The sequence below is a fragment of the Mesoplodon densirostris genome, chromosome 17 (genome assembly GCF_025265405.1).
Source record: "Mesoplodon densirostris isolate mMesDen1 chromosome 17, mMesDen1 primary haplotype, whole genome shotgun sequence".
Lineage (NCBI taxonomy): Eukaryota > Metazoa > Chordata > Mammalia > Artiodactyla > Ziphiidae > Mesoplodon > Mesoplodon densirostris.
In genome coordinates this window covers 855503-875896 of record NC_082677.1, presented here as the reverse complement: position 1 = coordinate 875896, position 20394 = coordinate 855503, and the positions used below count along the sequence as shown (strand labels likewise).

At 39.6% G+C, this 20394-nt stretch overlaps 1 protein-coding gene across 2 annotated transcripts in view; it reads right to left on the bottom strand.

Moving 5' to 3' along the window:
• IFT88 (intraflagellar transport 88) overlaps positions 1 to 20394 on the bottom strand; it is a 74798-nt gene that overhangs the window by 52368 nt on the left and 2036 nt on the right. The window contains exons 2-9 of one of the 2 annotated variants that reach the window (XM_060079913.1): positions 18899 to 18994; positions 15428 to 15490; positions 9117 to 9173; positions 7934 to 7987; positions 7261 to 7324; positions 6522 to 6591; positions 3472 to 3562; positions 2187 to 2291 (exon numbers count right to left, since the gene is read on the bottom strand). In XM_060079913.1, coding sequence (XP_059935896.1) covers positions 2187 to 2291; positions 3472 to 3562; positions 6522 to 6591; positions 7261 to 7324; positions 7934 to 7987; positions 9117 to 9173; positions 15428 to 15490; positions 18899 to 18988 — 594 coding nt within the window. In that variant the 5' untranslated portion in view covers positions 18989 to 18994. The remainder of the gene's footprint in view (positions 1 to 2186; positions 2292 to 3471; positions 3563 to 6521; positions 6592 to 7260; positions 7325 to 7933; positions 7988 to 9116; positions 9174 to 15427; positions 15491 to 18898; positions 18995 to 20394) is intronic. The other variant, XM_060079914.1, reaches the window with a different exon arrangement.

Genomic DNA, 20394 nt, shown 5'->3' with positions numbered 1-20394 from the left:
GGGTTCGAGCCCTGGTCCAGGAGGAGCCCACATGCCACGGAGCAACTAAGCCCATGAGCCACAACTACTGAGCTTGAGCTCTAGAGCCCGCGAGCCACAACTACTGAAGCTTATGCACCACAACTACTGAAGCCCGTGTGTCTAGAGCCCGTGCACTGCAACCAAGAGTAGCCCCCATTCGCGGCAACTAGAGAAAGCCTGTGCACACCAACAAAGACCCAATGCAGCCAAAAAAAAAAAAATATATAAATAAATAAATAAATAAATAAGAACCCCATTATCTCTCTAACTATGTTTGGTGACGGAGGTTAACTGGACTTACTGTGGTGATCATTTCATAATATATACAAATATCAAGTCATCGTGTTGTATACCTGAAACTAACAGAACACCGTATCTCAATTATACCTCAAAACAAAACAAACAAATCTCGTTAAAGTATCCACACTGAATAGAACCCAAATATTAGCAATCTTCACGAGTCCTTGGCTGGTAGGTTTACAAATATTTACTACATTATTAAAAATGACTAATTAACTAACTAAAGAAGATCACTGTACAGACCAAAGATAAGAGTGGTCCCATGAACTAAAGAGTATTATTAATCTAATTCTGGGCACCTTAAGTCCAATAAGGCTTAAGGAACAAGAGAAAACAAGAAACAAAGAAGAAAAAAAGAGTTCTGCACCTTATCTTGGATAAAGGAGGCAGGAATGTACAGTGGAGAAAGGACAGTCTCTTCAATAAGTGGTGCTGGGAAAACTGGATAGGGACATGTAAAAGTATGAGATTAGATCACTCCCTAACACCATACACAAAAATAAGCTCAAAATGGATTAAAGACCTAAATGTAAGGCCAGACACTGTCAAATTCTTAGAGGAAAACATAGGCAGAACACTCTATGACATAAATCACAGCAAGATCCTTTTTGACCCACCTCCTAGAGAAATGGAAATAAAGACAAAAATAAACACATGGGACCTAATGAAACTTAAAAGCTTTTGCACAGCAAAGGAAACCATAAACAAAACCAAAAGACAACCCTCAGAACGGGAGAAAATATTTGCAAATGAAGCAACTGACAAAGGATTAATCTCCAAAATTTATAAGCAGCTCATGCAGCTCAATAACAAAAAAACAAACAACCCAATCCAAAAATGGGCAGAAGACCTAAATAGACATTTCTCCACAGAAGATATACAGACTGCCAACAAACACATGAAAGGATGCTCAACATCTTTACTCATTAGAGAAATGCAAATCAAAACTACAATGAGATATCATCTCACACCAGTCAGAATGGCCATCATCAAAAAATCTAGAAACAATAAATTCTGGAGAGGGTGTGGAAAAAAGGGAACACTCTTGCACTGCTGGTGGGAATGAGAATTGGTACAGCCACTATGGAGAACAGTATGGAGGTTCCTTAAAAAACTAAAAATAGAACTACCATATGACCCAGCAATCCCACTACTGGGCATATACCCAGAGAAAACCATAATTCAAAAAGAGACATGTACCAAAATGTTCATAGCAGCACTATTTACAATAGCCCGGAGCTGGAAACAACCTAAGTGTCCATCATCGGATGAATGGATAAAGAAGATGTGGCACATATATACAATGGAATATTACTCAGCCATAGAAAGAAATGAAATTGAGCTATTTGTAATGAGGTGGATGGACCTAGAGTCTGTCATACAGAGTGAAATAAGTCAGAAAGAGAAAGACAAATACCGTATGCTAACACATATATATGGAATTTTAAAAAAAATGTCATGAAGAACCTAGGGGTAAAACGGGAATAAAGACACAGACCTACTTGAGAATGGACTTGAGGATATGGGGAGGGGGAAGGGTAAGCTGTGACAAAGCAAAAGAGAGGCATGGACATATATACACTACCAAACGTAAGGTAGATAGATAGTGGGAAGCAGCCGCATAGCACAGGGAGATCAGCTCAGTGCTTTGTGACCGCCTGGAGGGGTGGGATAGGGAGGGTGGGAGGGAGACGCAAAAGGGAGGGGATATGGGAACATATGTATATGTATAACTGATTAAATTTGAAAAAAAATTTTTTAAAAAGATAATAATAATATAAATAAATAAATAAATAAAAAGAAAAAAGAGTTCTGGAATCTATTCTCACCAAGATAACTGTACTCAACAGGTACTTCATACTTACTGAGTAAGTTAAATCCAAATTGATGTTTTCTGGACTTGTAACTTGTTCTCGTTGTCTCACCAGGACTCTCTCTTTTCTTCCTGCATCTTTTGCCTTTTCTAAGGCCTGAAATCAAGTGTACACTGTGTAAACTCCTTTGAGCACTCACACGGAATTTGGTGCATTCGGGAAGTGTCTGCGGGAAGCAGGGGTGGCTGCCATTACCCCTGGGTTCCCTGATGCCCATGTGCTCCTACCATAAACTCCCCTTCTATTGTTTAAACGGGAGCTCTTCCTCCCGCATGGAAAGGCCGAGTGTCTTCTCTGGGAAAGAAGAGGAAGCATGGGGTTTAAGACCTGGAGCACACCTGCCCCACGTCGAGGTTCTCCATTACCTCACCTCCCACCCCCTTTCGGTCTGACCATGTCTATCTACTTCCTTTTTCCTCCCAACTCCTGAGTCTTTGGTGTTTTAATTCAATCTCATGAGGTAGGAATTTAGGTGGATTTGTTTGGTTTCTCGGATGCTCAAAATACAGACAAGTATTGGATCATGGATCATGGATAACTGCTACCCAATACGGCAATAGATCCTTAGTTTCGCTCAGATCTTACTCAGGATGCCAAGAACTTTTTATCGATTTCCACTGAGAGACTGACCACAGTCACATTAATTAAACATGGAATTTTTTTTTTTTAGAACTAGATAAAAAAGCACAGGTTCTGTGAGCAATAAAAGTAGCTTATACTGAATCTTTCTAATGGTATTCATTGATCTGATAACTAAGTCACAGAAATTACATTTATGTTCTATGATGACCAAAGTAATGTGAACAAAGCAAACTAAGAAAAGAGTCAATTTTAAAAAAAGCAGCAGAGTTGGATTGCCAAGGAGCAAACCACAATTTTGCAGTTTACTTAGGATAAAATACTTTAGAGCAGTCAGGCTTGAATGAGAAAACAGCCTTAGTGCTGTGTGTGGGCCATGGGCTCCACCTGCAGCAGGCTGTGTGCCCCATTCAGCAGTCCACCAGGCTGCAAAATTTAGCCAGCCGATGCACTGGAATTTTTTCCCCTCCTTAAATGACCGATGTGAAAAATTACAAAATCAGCCAATTGCTTTGACTTCAGTTTATGAAGCAGAGTTACAACTGCAGGTTCTCAAAATAATTATTTCAGTGAAAACTCTAAGGCCAGTCCACAACAAAATGAAAGTATTTATCTAGACATGTGCTTATATCTTTATACATAAAGATACATATGCACATACTTCATAATCTTGAATCTTATCAGTTTATGAACTCACCAATTTTAAGTCTCCACAACTGTTAGCAATACAGCTTTCTTCTACCAACTCATTTACTTTCTTCTCTAATTGTCTTATCTTTTCTTCTGGACTGTTAAAGAAAAAAGTAAGTATATTTTGAGTCATTCAACCACTGATAATACATACAAAAGTTAACCTACTTTTAACATTGTCCATCATTTGCTTATAAACTTTAAGAGTAAGTCACAGATAAGACAAATATATGTGGCCTTAAAGAATAAATGTGCCACTGTTTTTAATAACTACATTATATAATTATTTATAATAGTAAAAATAGCTAACATTTATTTAGCATAAGTGTAATTTAATTTTGAGCTAAATGCTTTACCCTAATTATATCACTTAATCTTCATAAGAATATTTGATACAAGTACTATCATTTCACTGACAGGGAAACTGAGGTTTAGAAAGTTAAGTATTGGCGATCCAGTGGTTAGGATTCCGTGCTTCCACTTCAAGGGGCACGGGTTCGGTCCCTGGTCAGGGAACTGAGATCCCACAAGACACACAGGGCGGCCAAAAAAAAAGAAAGAAAGAAAGTGAAAGAAAGTTAAGTACTAAGCCTGAGATCATACAGCTAGTAAGTAATGGAGCCAGGATTTAAACACATGATAAGGTACTCTAGGGCCATGCTGTTGCATTACCATCCCCAAAGGAAAGCAGATTCTATGGCAAATGAAAACTTTATCTATGGTTAGAAAGACTGAAGACCCCATAAAAGAGAAAAATTATTTACTACCGAATAGATACCATAGAGACTTTTTTTTTTTTTTTTTTTTTTTGGCCATGCCGTGTGGCTTGTGGCATCTCAGTTCCCCATCCAGGGATCGAACCCGGGGCCATGGCAGTGAAAACAACGAGTCCTAACCACTGGGCCACCAGGGAAGCCCCACTCACCACAGAGACTTCTAACAAGGTGAGGAAGTTTAAAACCCTGACTTCATTAGTAGCAAATGAAGTGTCCCCAGATCAGCCATGTTTCAAACACAACATCAGTGTTGTTTTACTACCACTTTCTTTCAATAAAACACAACACTCTGAATGTACATCACTGCCTAAATAAACTTTTACTACAAATATATCGAAGTAAACATCAATTCTCTTAATTCTCTACAAATGGACTTTTAAAAAGAACACAGGAATAAATTTCACAGTATAGGTTTGTCTATAAAATCATATTCTTCAGTAAAACCTGGGATTAAGGCAACATATTTTATTAGTTTATAGAGATTGCAAAATTCTAATAATAGATGGTGGCTTTCTAAAGGTTAGAAAGTTCAGAATTCAAAGTACGGAATTCTATTTTCAAGCTGTCTGAAACACTCTAATAAATGTCTTTAAATGTTGCTTACAGGTTGTTATAATTAAACCTAAAATATCATTATAAAAATGTAGCGCTAAAACTCTGTAAGAGAATTTTATGAAGACAGTGGAAGTCACTACCCCGTCCCTACCAGCCGCCAGGAGAATGAACTCTGTGCAGACACTGCTGGGCGCCTCCACAGGAGGCTGCCGCCGCCCCGCGTCCCCGAACGTGAAAGCTAGGCTACAGGAGAGTCTCACCCTCCTGCCTAAGGTCTGGTTCCGTCAGGCATGTGTGATGAATTTCTGGCCAATAAGAAATGAAGACGCGTCTGCCTGGGACAAATGTCTCCCAGAAAGATCCCTGCTCTTCAAAGGGGACCTAAGACTGAGCACCTTCTGACTCTAGGTTTTATCAACTACAGGAAGGTTCTGAACTCCCGTGGCCCTCCTGGAATCATGAGGATGGGCAGGCTCTTGAGAAGAGCCAAGAGAATCAGAAAGAAGCTGAACCAGTGTGAGGTTATTGAGAAGTTAAATTAACCATCCTCCAGACCTTCTGTTATGGGAGATAATAAAACATTCTTGTTGTGTGTGTTTTTTCTGATGTTTTCAGCTGTTAGCAGCTGACAGGATCCTAAATGACATATTTAAGTAAGATAACATGTATTTATTAGCAAACCTGCTGCCATTAACTAGGATACAAAGTAAACTGACTTTCTATAGAAGTTCCTTATTAGTCAAAAAGGGAAATTATGTAATTTATACAATAGCCCAAGTACGAGGTTTAAGAATTACAATTTAAAAACATGAGCCCCAGGGCCTCCCTGGTGGCGCAGTGGTTGAGAGTCCGCCTGCCGATGCAGGGGATGCGGGTTCGTGCCCCGGTCTGGGAGGATCCCATATGCCGCGGAGCGGCTGGGCCCGTGAGCCATGGCCGCTGGGCCTGCGCATCCGGAGCCTGTGCTCCGCAACGGGGGAGGCCACAACAGTGAGAGGCCCGCATACCGCAAAAAAAAAAAAAAAAACGAACAAACAAACAAACAAAAAACATGAGCCCTGGAAGTAGACCGCCTGGGTTCAAGTCTCAGTCCTGCCGTGCACTAGCCTAACCCAGCGAGCTCTCCGTGCTTCCCTCCCCCCGAACTGATGACACAAGAGCTCAGTCTTCTCGGGGAAGCTCGTGCACAGCGCAGGGCACGCAGTGATCGCACAGTGAGCACTCGGTAAATGCTGGCTGCTATCACTATTTGTAAAATCTAATGGTGCTTAGATATCAGTAAATGTACACAGCTGAATTTACACCGTAGCTTTTTAGCTACTCTCTAGTCAATGGCCCAAAACTAAGTTAATTCTATAAAAAACTATATTTCTCGATATCAATATGACTAACATACATTTTCTTAATATTTTTCTTTGAAATATCCTTTTAAAATAAGAATATCTTATTACATGTACAACCCCATTTGGCCTTCAAGAGAATCAATATTGGCACATATAAAAATCAGACACATCTTCAAGTCAATAATATTACACTAAAACTGCATGGAATACACAGGGCTGCTTTTCTGAGACTTGATTCTTTTGCTAGTTCCGAGAACCAGGGATGATGCTTTGGTTACTATTCTGCTGACATGAACTTTTCATATATATAAGGATTATGCACTTGAGAAGTAAAAGTTAAGAACGTGCAACAACCACAGCAGAGCAGCACAGGATTTGCATACCTGTCTTCGTTCCTGGCCTCCAGGGGCGGTGCAGGGCCCCGCGACTGACCGAGGGGGTCGAACGCAGAGCCTGAGACACAGTGAAGAGTTCACCTTTAGTGCTCAATCCAGCACAACCGAAGGGATATGAAACCGCGCACATGCTACTTAATTTACCTATTTATTAAATGGAATGCACATTTTTTATGCTTACATAAATATTTTGCATATTAAGAAACTGGTAAGATTTTTAACATACATAAAACCATGTAAATAAAACTGTGTGTTACCATGTAAAAACAAAAATAAATATCTCTCGGTATTTATTTCTCCCCCATAGTAATCTATCCCTATTAAGAACTCTAAATGGTCAATCATGTGAGTAATAACTAGGTATTAGCCTTTTAATTTTCCATTACTGGTATAATAACCATTAATTTTTGTCACAACAATTTTATTTAAACATTATTATTTAACTTATCATATATTTAAATACTATTTTCACCTTTAACTCTTAGCTCTAACTCACATACAAATTTTAGACGTGGAGCTCGGCACATTTTGACAGATTACGTGCCAGTGTAACTACCACCTCAACTGGGATGCAGAACATTTCCATCACCCCTTTCCTTTCTTAATGGCCCCTAAAATAATCAATGGCATATTAGACTTTATTTAATATGGTGATACATTTACACATACAAAAACATTTTAAAAATTTTAAGATCTGAAAAAAATTAATAGCTGAAATAGAACAAACCTCTCAAAGCTGCTTTGGTAAAACCAGCTGCTCTCACTGCTGTCATGGGTCTAGTAACTCCATCCTTAGGAGAACAAGCATCATTTAAAGAGCATTCTTAAGTAAGACTTGCCTCTTACTTGCAGAGCTGCACGACACACGTCGCAACACAGCCTAGCGTCTAACATTGGTTTCGTCCCCTGCCGGCTTGCTCCGTGCTCCCACCTCCTCACGTGCCAGTCTGTCTGCACTTCACCTTTCCTCTATCAAATTTTGATTCCTTGTCGAACTGGACTTACTCCCAGTTTGAAAAGAAAAGCACTCTTAAGGATTTTTAGATAGTACCTTATGCAGCTTAGTAACTGGCTACTCTCCTACTTTTGGTTGGTCTCCTATATGCCTAAGAGAGAAACCACAGAAACTGCTGTAAATGACAGCAAAGGAAAAGCAAGTCCCAGAGTACATCCTACAAGCAAACTATCAGGCCTATGTCCATTCCCAGTGGGATTTCATTTGAGACCTGAGTAAATAAATCCAAAGAGACTTTGCCACCAAAGATTTCAAACGGTCCAAACTTTAGCCCACAGTTTAAAGAACCAGGGTCACTATATAAGTAACAACTTAAAAAAACGTTGGTAATAATATTCTAAGTCACAGGAAAGGCCCAAAATGAACACCCACACAATGGAGATACCTGAATAGCCCCTGTCATTGGTCTTCCCATTGACGATGCCAGGGATGTCTTGGACTAGTAAACAAAAAACTAAGTTAAAACGATTCCAAAAAAGGCCTACATTTAAATTTATAAACCAAAGTATAAAAGTTTGCTTTATAACTTTTTTTCCTTCATTCTATTGGCAAGTAAACCTAAACATAATTTTTTTCCATTTATCTCCCAAGGATATAGGATCAAACAATAAAACTCTAAAACAGGCATTGGCAAACTATAACCCTCAGCCTTTGTACTGGGCCACAGCCGCAGTCCATTTGCCTGCACATCGTCTGTGGCTGCCTCTCTGAAAATGCTGAGCTGGGTTCCGAAGAGCCTAAATCACAGGGCCCTTCACAGAAAAGCTTGCTGTCTCCTATTCTGAAACATCACCAAAAACCAAATTTATGAGTGATACCTGCTTTGGTTGATTAATAAACGTATGCATCACATGACACACTGTTATATAATGTATAAGGCCACTTTCTTCATTCACAGGAAGGGACACTTGGAAGGCAAGTGCCTGGGACCTCTAGGTTCTAAAACCATTTTTATGACCCCTAAGAAATATTATCATAAAGACTAGGAAACACTATTTCACCTCATTCCTCCATTTTTCTCCCATTCCTCTATTATTTCACATAAGCTAAAATATCCAAATTGTAGGTACTTTGGGCAAGATTTAAAAGATTTTCTTTTATGAATTTTAATATAGCATCTTTCCTCCAACGATCTCAAATAAAAGCAAGACCCAATTATATGCCTCTGAAGTTTTTCTTAAATTTTATTTTTTCATGTATTAATTAGTAAGTTTTTAAAAATTATAAACATTATGTTTAAATAACATCTAACCTCACATAAGATATACGAATGGAATACACATGACACTTGGTTATATTATATAGAAAATGAAAAGAAGTCAATCAACAAACACGAGGTTTACAGGTAGGAAAAGACAATAAAATATTTTCTGTTATATTTAAAACCAAAATGACTAAAATATTCAAAGCTATTAATCAACAATTTATAATGTTCATCACTAACCAAAATGGAAAATATATCCAGGTCATGGGCTGAAAGGTAGCCAAACTTATTTAGAACAGTCTGCCTAAACTGAACTTATGTATGAGAAAATGCATCTTCATATCTTCAGCTTAAGGAAACCTACCCCACATCCAGTAGCTACAGGTCTAGCAACTGCTGTGCTTGGTATTTTAGCAGTTATCTTGGGGAGGAAAAAAAACATAGTTAATAGAATTCAGATAAAGTTATATAATAGAAAACTGGAAAAGAAATAGAAAATATAGGCTCATCAATAGAGAAATATTTATATAATATTTAGAATAATTTCTTTTAAATTATTCTAAATATTAAAGAGCCCAAGTATTTTAAGTATCAGGAAGGAGACCTATTCTGGAACTCATTTTAAAGGAGAAAAGGGACTTTAGAATGACCTGAGGGGCCAATAAGACAGATGAGTCTTCACGGTCATGCCTACCATTCATTTTGCATGATTATCACTGCCAGACGCTGGGTCTAACAACAGTCAGAGGATCTCAGGGAATCTAGGGTTGAATCTCAGCTCTCCCTCTACTTGCTTGTTTATTTTATCGCTTTGAACCTAAATGTTCTCATCTCTGAAATAAAGATACAAAGTATGGGGCTTCCCTGGTGGCGCAGTGGTTGGGAGTCCACCTGCCAATGCAGGGGACACGGGTTCGTGCCCCTGGTCTGGGAGGATCCCGCATGCCGCGGAGCGGCTGGGCCCGTGAGCCCTGGCCGCTGAGCCTGCGGGTCCAGAGCCTGTGCTCCGCAGCGGGAGAGGCCACAGCCGTGGGAGGCCCATGTACCACAAAAAAAAAAAAAAAAAAAAGATACAAAGTATGTTGATCACAAACTTGTAACTGGAATCAAACAGGACCGCAGAGGTGAAAAAGTGCGCTAAACAGGTTAGCTGTTGGGCATCTTTGTTTAAGTATTTGATTAAAACATCATTTTTAGAGGAGTTCTACTGCTGGCTTGACGGACCGCTGTTTTAAACATCTCTCCCTCTAAGAACCACTAAGGCAGCTGGGGACAAAAATATTTTTGCACAAAATCGGTTTGGATACATTAGAGAACCATCAAGGCCATGAGGAATTACAAGGCCTCAAGCTGAGGAACAGAAGGGAAGACTGAGGGCTGAGCTGCGTCTGGGCTGCTCTTCTCCCAGGGGTGTCTGTTAATGAGGAAGCCCAGGCTGCAAGGAACAGAGCTTTTCACAGAAGACGGGCTGAAGACATAAAGCCTGGAGCTGGGCCTGCTGAGGTGGCAGCCCTGGGAATCCTCCAGTATTCAGACTTGACTGACCTCCAAAGGCTACACTCAGACCGGAAGGGAAATCAGAAGGACACCAGCCCTTGTAAGACCCGAGCCCAATTTAGAATCATCTCAAACTCAACTGGCTTCAGGTGATTCAGGATTCCTTGCATCTCTGAGGCCATAAGCAAAAGTAAATTCTCTCTAGTAAAAGATATCAGTCCTGATAAGGCAGCCACTACCCACATGTGGCTGTTGAGCATTTGAAATGGGGCTCAGGCAATAGGACCTGGATTTTAAAACTTTACTTACTTTTAAATGATTTAAATATAAATAGTCACATGTGGCTAGTGGTTATCACACTAGACAGCAGAGACATACAGCCTAAAATTATCTCTAAAAATGTTCATTTACAATGCCTGGCATTCAATCTAAAACAACCAGACACATAGGAGCAAGACTACCTAACCAAAACCAAGAGAAATAAATGGAAACACAGGCAGAAGGGGAAACATGCGATGGAAACATCAGACACAGGCTTTAACACAACTATGGTCAATATGTTCAGCGAATTAAAAGACAAGATGACAATTTCAGTAAGAACTAAAAACTATAAAAAATGGATAAATGGAAATTCTAGAACTGAAAACTGAAAATAACGTAAAATTCTGGCATTGTCCAGAAAGTAGTAAAATACTAAATTATACTAGACTTTGATAAGTTAAAGATGAGTATTGTAATCTTTACAAAAACACTAAAAAATGGCTAAAGAATGTAAGCTCCCAAGATAACAGAGGGAGAAATGGAATAATAAAAAATAATCAAACAAAAGAAGATAAGAAAGGAGAGAAAATGAAACATAAAAAAGGCATGAAGGGCCTCCCTGGTGGCGCAGTGGTTAAGAGTCCGCCTGCCGATGCAAGGGATACGGGTTCGTGCCCCGGTCTGGGAGGATCCCATATGCCGCGGAGCGGCTGGGCCCGTGAGCCATGGCCGCTGGGCCTGCGCATCCGGAGCCTGTGCTCCGCAACGGGAGAGGCCACAACAGTGAGAGGCCCGCATACCGCAAAAAAAAAAAAAAAAAAAAAAAAGGCATGAAAAAACAAAAAGCAAATACTAAGGCAACAAATTTAAACCAAATCAGTAATTTCATTAAATGTAAATAGACCAAAAGAAGATTATCTGACAATATTAAAACAAAAACAAAAAACCCAGAGCTCTATTCATGCTGCTAATAAATACATCTTAAATATATAGATATGAGAATGCTGGAAGTAAAAAGATGGGAAAGACATACAACGTAAACACTAGACAAGGGCTTCCCTGGTGGCGCAGTGGTTGAGAGTCCGCCTGCCAATGCAGGGGACACGGGTTTGTGCCCCGGTCCAAGAGGATCCCACATGCTGCGGAGCGGCTGGGCCCATGAGCCATGGCCGCTGAGCCTGCGCGTCCGGAGCCTGTGCTCCGCAGCGGGAGAGGCCGCGGCGGTGAGAGGCCCGCGTACCGCAAAAAAAAAAAAAACAACACTAGACAAAAGAGAGCTTGAGTAGCTCTAGCAATATACTAATATTTGACAAAACAGACAAACAGCATTACTAGAGACAGGACATTTTGTAACAATAAAAGGGTCAATTTAACACAAAAATATAACAATTCTAAATGTCTTTACTCCAAATACATAAATCAAAAACCTAAAAAAAAGAAAGAAAACCACAATCACAGTGTAAGATTTGACCATTTTTCTCATTAATAGAACTGTAGTTCCCCTCCACACACAAAAAAAATCAGTAAAAATATAGAAAATTTGAACAAAACCATTAACAAACTTGACCTAATTGACAGATAACAGGTCTTGGAAAAACATGAAAAGGAAGGATGTGGGTCTCAGCAATATTTTTCTGTGAGAACAAATTGAAGGAAAGAGACCATTTTTCTTTTTAACTCCTCACTAATGACTAGATCTGTTCCCCTGGTTTTTACTTTTGGCGCTGGACTGATCTCTTAAGCGGACTGGATCCTACGTTACCGCTTTCTTTCCTCCCCTTGCACCCTCCCCCACAGTGCCTTTCCTCACAGATCTCAAGGCAATCTGAACTGTGCACAGCCTTAATTATCCAACTGTAAATCTATCTTCTAAGCAGCCTCTTCTCATTGTCCCAACTAGCGATAAAGAACTTATCTTTGTGGTCCCATAGCAATTTATACTCTCTTTACAACACATAGTACATTATGCCTTGTAATTTCTATTTCTGTCCATTTTATTCTCCTCCTTAAGTTCCTCTGGAGCTAGCTGGAATTTTATCCCTCTTAAGTGAGCCCAGTCCCTTTCATATAACAGTTGCACAAATTTTTCCCATTTAATACATTAAGTAGGGTGTGATGAAAATATCATTCAAGGCAGCTGGAGACCTGAGCTCTGTCCTGGTTACAGGTGAGTGCAAGACCTCGCCTCCCCTGGCTTGTTTTCCTCATCATCACGTGAGGATCTCTGAAGTCATTTCTAAATATGATGAAGGGCCAGCCTGGAGACATTACCACCTGTCTGATTCCCAGAATCACTAACCTAAAGACAATGTTTGCTTATTTACTAAGTCATGTGATAAAGATCTGTGGAGGACCCACAGCAGGCAAAGGAAGAACAATATGACAGTCTGCCTCCTCAAAAAGCTCACGGCCTTGTCATTAGCCAAGTGCAAGAACTTAACCTACAATTTTCTTTCCATAATGAAAGTAAACTTAAAATTAAAATATAGCTTGTGGAATGTGTAGTCAAGAATTGACTTCACCCAAAGAGAGGTCTGGCTTTGCCCTTTGCTACTGGGAGGAGATCTGCAGGCCCCTGGAATGTCCTGTCTGACACACCCCTGTTTGCCTGGGGGCTTTGGCCACCAGACAGTCTGAACTTCAGACTTATGAGCCTGAACCTCCAGGAGGGGCTGGAGACTAACGGGCAGCCATGAGGACAGTACGTAACGGACCTCCATGAAAACTCTGGACACCAGTGGTGGGAGGGCTTCCTTGCTGGCAATCCTCCCAAGTACCGTCACCACTCAGAGTGGCTGCGAGGTTAATGCCACCCAGGGCTCCACAGGGAAAGGATGACCAGAAGCCCCACGTTTGGACCCTCCCAGACTGTGCCCTGTGTCTCTCTTCTCTGGGCAGATTTAACCTGTATCCTTCCCCTGTAATAAACCGTAAGCATACCAGCTTTCAGCAAGTTCTGCGAGTCCTTTCAGAAAAGGACCGACGCTGAAGGTGGTTTTGCAACTGGTGTCAGAAGTGAGGACAGGGGCTTCCCCGGTGGCACAGTGGTTAAGAATCTGCCTGCCAATGCAGGGGACATGGGTTCGAGCCCTGGTCCGGGAAGATCCCACATGCCACGGAGCAACTAAGCCCGTGCACCACAACTACTGAGCCTGCACTCTACAGTGCATGAGCCACAACTACTGAGCCCACATGCCACAACTACTGAAGCCCGCACACCTAGAGCCCGTGCACTGCAACAAGAGAAGCCACCGCAATGAGAAGCCCGCGCACCGCAAGGAAGAGTAGCGCCCGCTTGCCGCAACTAGAGAAAGCCCGCGTGCAGCAACGAAGACCCAACGCAGCCAAAAAAATAAATAAATAAAAATAAAATAAAACAATTTTTTAATTAATTAATTAATTTTTTTAAAAAAGGTCAAATGATCTTCAACAAGGGTGCCAAGACCATACAATGTGGAAAGGTCAGTCTCTCCCAAATGGTGCTGGGAAAACTGGATATCCACACAAAAGAATGAAATCAGACCCTTAATCTTGTATCACATACAAAAATGAACTCAGGGCTTCCCTGGTGGCACAGCAGTTGAGAGTCCACCTGCCGATGCAGGGAACACGGGTTCGTGCCCCGGTCCGGGAAGATCCCACATGCCGCGGAGCGGCTAGGCCCGTGAGCCATGGCCGCTGAGCCTGCGCGTCCAGAGCCTGTGCTCTGCAACGGGAGAGGCCACAACAGTGAGAGGCCCGCGTACCGCAAAAAAAAAAAAAACAAAAATGAACTCAAAATGGATTAAAGGCCCAAACGTAAAAAGACCTAAAACTATAAAACTCCTAGAAAAAAAACATAGGGGAAAATTTCATGGCATTGGACTTAGTAATGATTTCTCAGCTATGACACCAAAAAGCACAGGCAACAAAAGCAAAAACAGACCAATGGGACTACATCAAATATAAAAACTTTTGTGCATCAAAGAACCCGATCAACAGAATTTTTAAAAAAGCAACCTATAGAACGGGAGAAAATATCTGCAAAGCATATACCCAATAAAGAATTCCTACAACTCAACAACAAAAAAAAATCAAATAACCCAGTTAAAAAACGGGCAAAATACTTGAACAGACATTTCTTCAAAGATGATATACAAATGGCCAAAGAGCATATGAAAAGACAGTCAACATCACTAATTATCAGAGAAATGCAAATCAAAACCACAATAAGAATCACCTCATACCCATTAAAATTGCTACTATCAAAAAAATAGTAAATAACAAGTGTTAGTGAAGCTGTAGAGAAACTGGAACCCTTGTGCACTGTTGGTGGGATTGTAAGATGGCGTTAACCACTATGGAAAACAGTATGGAGGTTCCCCCAACAATTAAACATAGAACTACCATATGATCCAGCAATCCTACTTCTGGGTATATATCCAAAGAATTGAAAACAGGGTCTCAAGATATTTGCACACTCATGTTCATAGCAGCACTATTCACAACAGCCAAGAGGTGGAAGCAACCCAAGTGTCCATGGAACAAAATGTGGTCCATCCATACAATGGAATGTTATTCAGCCTTAAAAAGGGAGGAGACCCTGACACAGGCTATACCGTGGATGAACCTTGAGGACATTATGCTACATGAAATAAGCCAGTCACAAAAGGACAAAAACTGTATGATTCCACTTATATGTGGTACCTAGAATAGTCAAACTCATAAAGACAGTAGAACGGTGGGGGCCAGGGGCTGGCGGAGGGAGATGGGGGTTGTTGTTTAATGGGGACAGAGTTTCAGTTTGGGAAGACAGAGAGTTCCAGGGATCTGTTTCACAACAATGGGAATTAATCTAACACTACCAACGTGTACCTTTAAGAACCGTTAAGATGGTAAAGTATGTGTTTTTTACCACAATAAAAAAAATTCACTTACTGGAGGTCTTCTGCCGTGACTAGTTTTCACAGCTTGCTGAAAAGCTGTGTCATTCTCCAATTCCTAAAACGAAAAGGCAAATTTAACATTCAACATGAAGTGACAATTTTTAAAAATGTTTAACCTCGACTGTTTGGTGTTCACGATCCTCTATAATCCATCTTCCTCCATCTCCTGACATCCAGGTAGGGCTCAAGGACTCCTGTCCTCAAATCCCCCTTTACACTGTACAAAATGCCAAAGCCCCTTCCCCCCTTAGGGAGAGGAGTACTGACAATGTCAGTCAAGTTTAAGGCCATTTCACTGGCTACTGTTTAAATGGGTGCTATCAACACACGTGGTTAAAAGATCAAGTCTGCAAGGATACGGCCTTTCTTCTGTTTCTCTTTTCCAAGCAGCTGGAGAAGTAGGAACAGAGAATCACCCCCATCCTTTTTCCCTCTCTCCCTCCCCTCTCTTCTTCCGTATTCCGGACCATGGCTAGGAGCCTTACCTGAGAAGACCTTAGGACAGAAAAGGCTGTATCCTCTCCCAGAAATGGGGCAAACACTTGCTCTGGTTTCATCTCTGCTTGCCCAAGTGAAAATGGCTTTTCATCTCACGGGAGAGGTAAAGTCTGAGATTCAGACTAGAGCCAGCCTAGGCTCCAGTGGGTCCAACCTGTGATGCCACTTGGAACCAAAGCCTCCGTTGAAATAAAACGTTACTGTGCTTTGCTGATTCCTGACCTATGCTCACATTCTCCCTGAGGAACCTGAGGAAGGTAACATTAGTCAAGTGCAAGATACCAGTGCTTCTGAGTTTCCTGGACAAAATGCCATTGTAGCCTCTCTCAAAAGCACCAAGCCTCTTCAACTGCCAGTCTAAGTAGCCTTTGTCCCCTGTCCCTCCAGCAGCACAAGTTCGGCTCCAGCCCTCCATACATCTGTGCTCAGTTCTCACACTCACCTCTGATTTACTGCAATCTACTTCCCACAGAAACATACTTGCTGATTATTAAAAAACAAACACAAACAATACACAAAAAAATGGAGTCGATATCAATTAGCTTTTTAAAACCTTGGAGACAAAGTAAAATGTCTGTATAACCAGGATGCTAATACAATGTACTTTAAATGTGATTATGTACAAGGATTCTTCTTTAATTTTACTTCAAATAATCTTCATAACCTTCCATATCAACTACATAAAATGAAGGAAGTACACAAGTCTCAGCCATAGAAACCAGGCAACTTTCACACGAAGTATAAAGCCACGGGCTGCCTTTGAAATAATTATACTACCTTGGCACATCTTTTAGGAAAAGCCTTCCAATATTCCTAAATTATTAGTAAAATTTGATTAATCAGCTCAGTGAAGTCTCAATGACAAACTAAAAATTGTCAACAAATTCTCCAATTACAAATACCAAATCAACACAACTTTTGTCATTTTTTCCTTTGTTCATGATTTGATTAACAATTTGCATAATCTATGAACACCTTAGCAACTGTTTCAAGTAATTCAGTTATATATTAATTTACACCAATTAATCAAAAGAAAACCATGGGTAAACCAAATTTTTTATTTTACTGTGTGATTTATTTTTGTGTGTTATATTCTGAATATTTGCCTCAAGTTAAATAATGAAGCCACGCTGTGATGACCTGAAGAGTTAGGAAGTTTCTCTGATGTTTTTAAGAATGATCATGATGATATATTAATTCCACTTGTGGGACTCTACCCAAGGAAATGTTTGATCACAATAGAGAAAATTATTTATGCATAAAATTGCTCATTGTGCTATTGTTATTAATAGGGGCAGAAAACTATAATTATCCTACAGTCAGAAAATAATCAACTGTATATAGTCGGTATTATGCAGCCATTAAAATTATATTTAAATTTTTAGTACCAGGAAACTTTGTTTATGATGTAGCCGAATGTAAATAAGCAAACAGAAAAGTAAACATTAGTTCAATTCCAAACATGCTAAAAGAAAATTGTATGTGTATGCATGAAGGAAAGACAAAGCAACAAAATGTTAACCGTACTCATTTCTGACTGCTGGTATTATGGGTAATTTTGTTTTTCAACAATGAGCACATATTTTTTTTTATACATATAACTTTTACAACTGGGAGAAAGGGGGAGATTCAATGGTTTTCATAATTTACCCTAGCTTAGGAAAATGTCCATGCTTTAATACAAATTTTTTAAAACTAGTCTATGTAATCATATCCGTGTATGTATAAGTGTTTGTATACAGGGAGGGAAGAACCTGAATATATTAAAAGACAAGGGAATACAGCAAAACGTCGGGTGATATATCTAATACAGGTGATCTTCAGGTAATAGTATTCATGTCATTTTATTTTTTTCTCCAATCTTATGTATTTTTCAAATTTTCTATGATGAACAGTATCTCCTAGATTTTTATTTCATATAGAGTAAGTGAATGATTTCTATTTTCTTTTCTTGCTTTCTCTCTAGGTCTCAAATTCACAGGCAAACATTTTTCTCCAGAGGAAAAAACAATTCAAAAATGACTGAAAGCCATATGAAACACTCTAGAATGAGATTTCCTAAATCAGTTTAAAGTCCTCTAAATGCTAATATTTGATTCTTAAATACTAGCAAGTAAATTAATGCCCACATACTTCATCCTAACTTTTCTTCACAAGCTAATTAAAGATAACTTTAAAAAGAGTTTTGTTTGGTTTTTGTCTTTTACAGTTTGGAAACTATAACTCTCACAATAATGTAAACAGATTTAAAATATTCAAGTATTTGTCTTAGTAACAATTTCATCCTGTAATTACTATACTACTAAATATTAAGCAGATATAGGTTTGTTGACAAAAGCGAATATTCATAAAAGGGAAAAAGCAGGTTACGAAACAGTACACACAGTATGATACCATTTTATCCAAAAACATACAGAGATACAGTATACATATACACATACATATGTGCGTAGGGAAACATTTAGCGTTAAGCACTGTAAGTTAGTTAATGTTTATCTCTGGGTGGTTTATTTCTGGGTGGTTTCATAGACAGTTTCTATGATTTTAATTTTTCTTTATATTTATTTCTATTCTCTAATTTTTCTATAAAATACTTGTATAATTTAATTCAAAGAAGAAAAATAACTACACGACATTTCAAATTTAGAGCATTAAAAAAACTGATTTTAGGTACTTCAAGTGATCTAAGTCTTCTAACTTACATATTCAGATAATTAGTACAGGAGAATACAAGTATATAATTGATCCTAATTCTTTTCCATAAACTTTTTCACATCTTTATGCTGCAATTATTACTATTGGTAGAAGTTAGTACAGTCTTCAGTAATAGCACTTTTCTAGGCTTTTAATCAACTTACTTAATCTAAAAGCATGATAAAGCAGAACCCTCAAATCCAAAATTTTCATGAACCAGCTGGTTAGCAAAGACCAATGTAAAAAAAAAAAAAAAAAATTTTTTTTTTACCTCGGTATCATAGGTTGGATTGTAGTCATTATAACCAGAATAAAGATCATCTTCATCTGTCTCTGGGGCCAGGTGTACATTCTGCATCATTTATACCTATGAAAAATCACTGCTGTAAATGTATTCTTCGAATAAGAAATAATTGTTAATTGAAATAAAGTATACCTATTTAACAACCTTTCTGGTCAAATTTATCTCTACATGTGTTTATGGCTTAAACTTTTTTTCATGTCAAATTCTTAAAACTAGGTATCAAAACAGACACAAAGGTCAATGGAACAGAACAGAGACGCCAAAACACCCCTGCATATACGGTCAACTGATCTATGACGAAGGAGCCAAGAATATACAGTGAGGAAAGGACAGTCTCTTCAATAAATGGTGCTGGGAAAACTGGACGGCCACATGCAAAAAATAAATCTGGGCCCCTACCTTACACCATAAACAAAAATCAACTCAAAATGGATTAATGACCTGAAACCATAAAACTCCTAGAAGTAAACATAGATAGTAAGTGCCTTGACATCGGTCTTGGTGATATTTTTTTTTGGATCTAACACCAAAAGCAATAGCAACAAAACTAAAAATAGATAAGTGGGACTATACCAAACTTAAAAGTTTCTGCACAGAAAATGAAACCATCAACAAAATGAAAAGGCAATCTACTGAGTATCTGCAAATCATATATCTGATGAGGGATTAATATCCAAAATATATAAAGAACTCATGCAACTCAACAACAACAACAAAAACTCGATTAAAAAATGGGCAGAGGGGACCTCCCTGGTGGCGCAGTGGTTAAGAATCCGCCTGCCAATGCAGGGGACTCGGGTTCGTGCCCCGGTCCGGGAGGATCCCACATGACGCGGAGCGGCTGGGCTCGTGGGCCATGGCCGCTGGGCCTGCGCGTCCGGAGCCTGCGCTCCGCAACGGGAGAGGCCACAGCAGTGAGAGGCCGGCGTACCGGGAAAAAAAAAAAAAAAAAAAAAAGAAAGAGGTCAAAAAAAATTACTTAAAAAAAAAAAAGGGCAGAGGACCTAAGTAGACATTTTTCCAAATAAGACATACAGATGGCCAATACGTACATGAAAAGATGCTCAACATCACTAATCATCAGGGAAATGAAATCAAAAGAGATTTCAGCTCACACTAGTTAGAATGGTTATTATAAAAAAGATTGGGACTTCCCTGGTGGTGCAGTGGTTAAAAATCCGCCTGCCAATGCAAGGGACACGGGTTCAATCCCTAGTCCGGGAAGATCCCACGTGCCCCAGAGCAACTAAGCCCGTGCGCCACAACTACTGAGCCTGCGCTCTAGAGCCCACGAGCCACAACTACTGAAGCCCATGTGCCTAGAGCCCATGCACTGCAATGAAGAGTAGCCGCCGCTCTCCGCAACTAGAGAAAGCCCAGGCGCAGCAACGGATACCCAACACAGCCAAAAATTAAAAAAAAAAAGACCCAACGCAGCCTAAATAAATAAATAAGACTAGAGA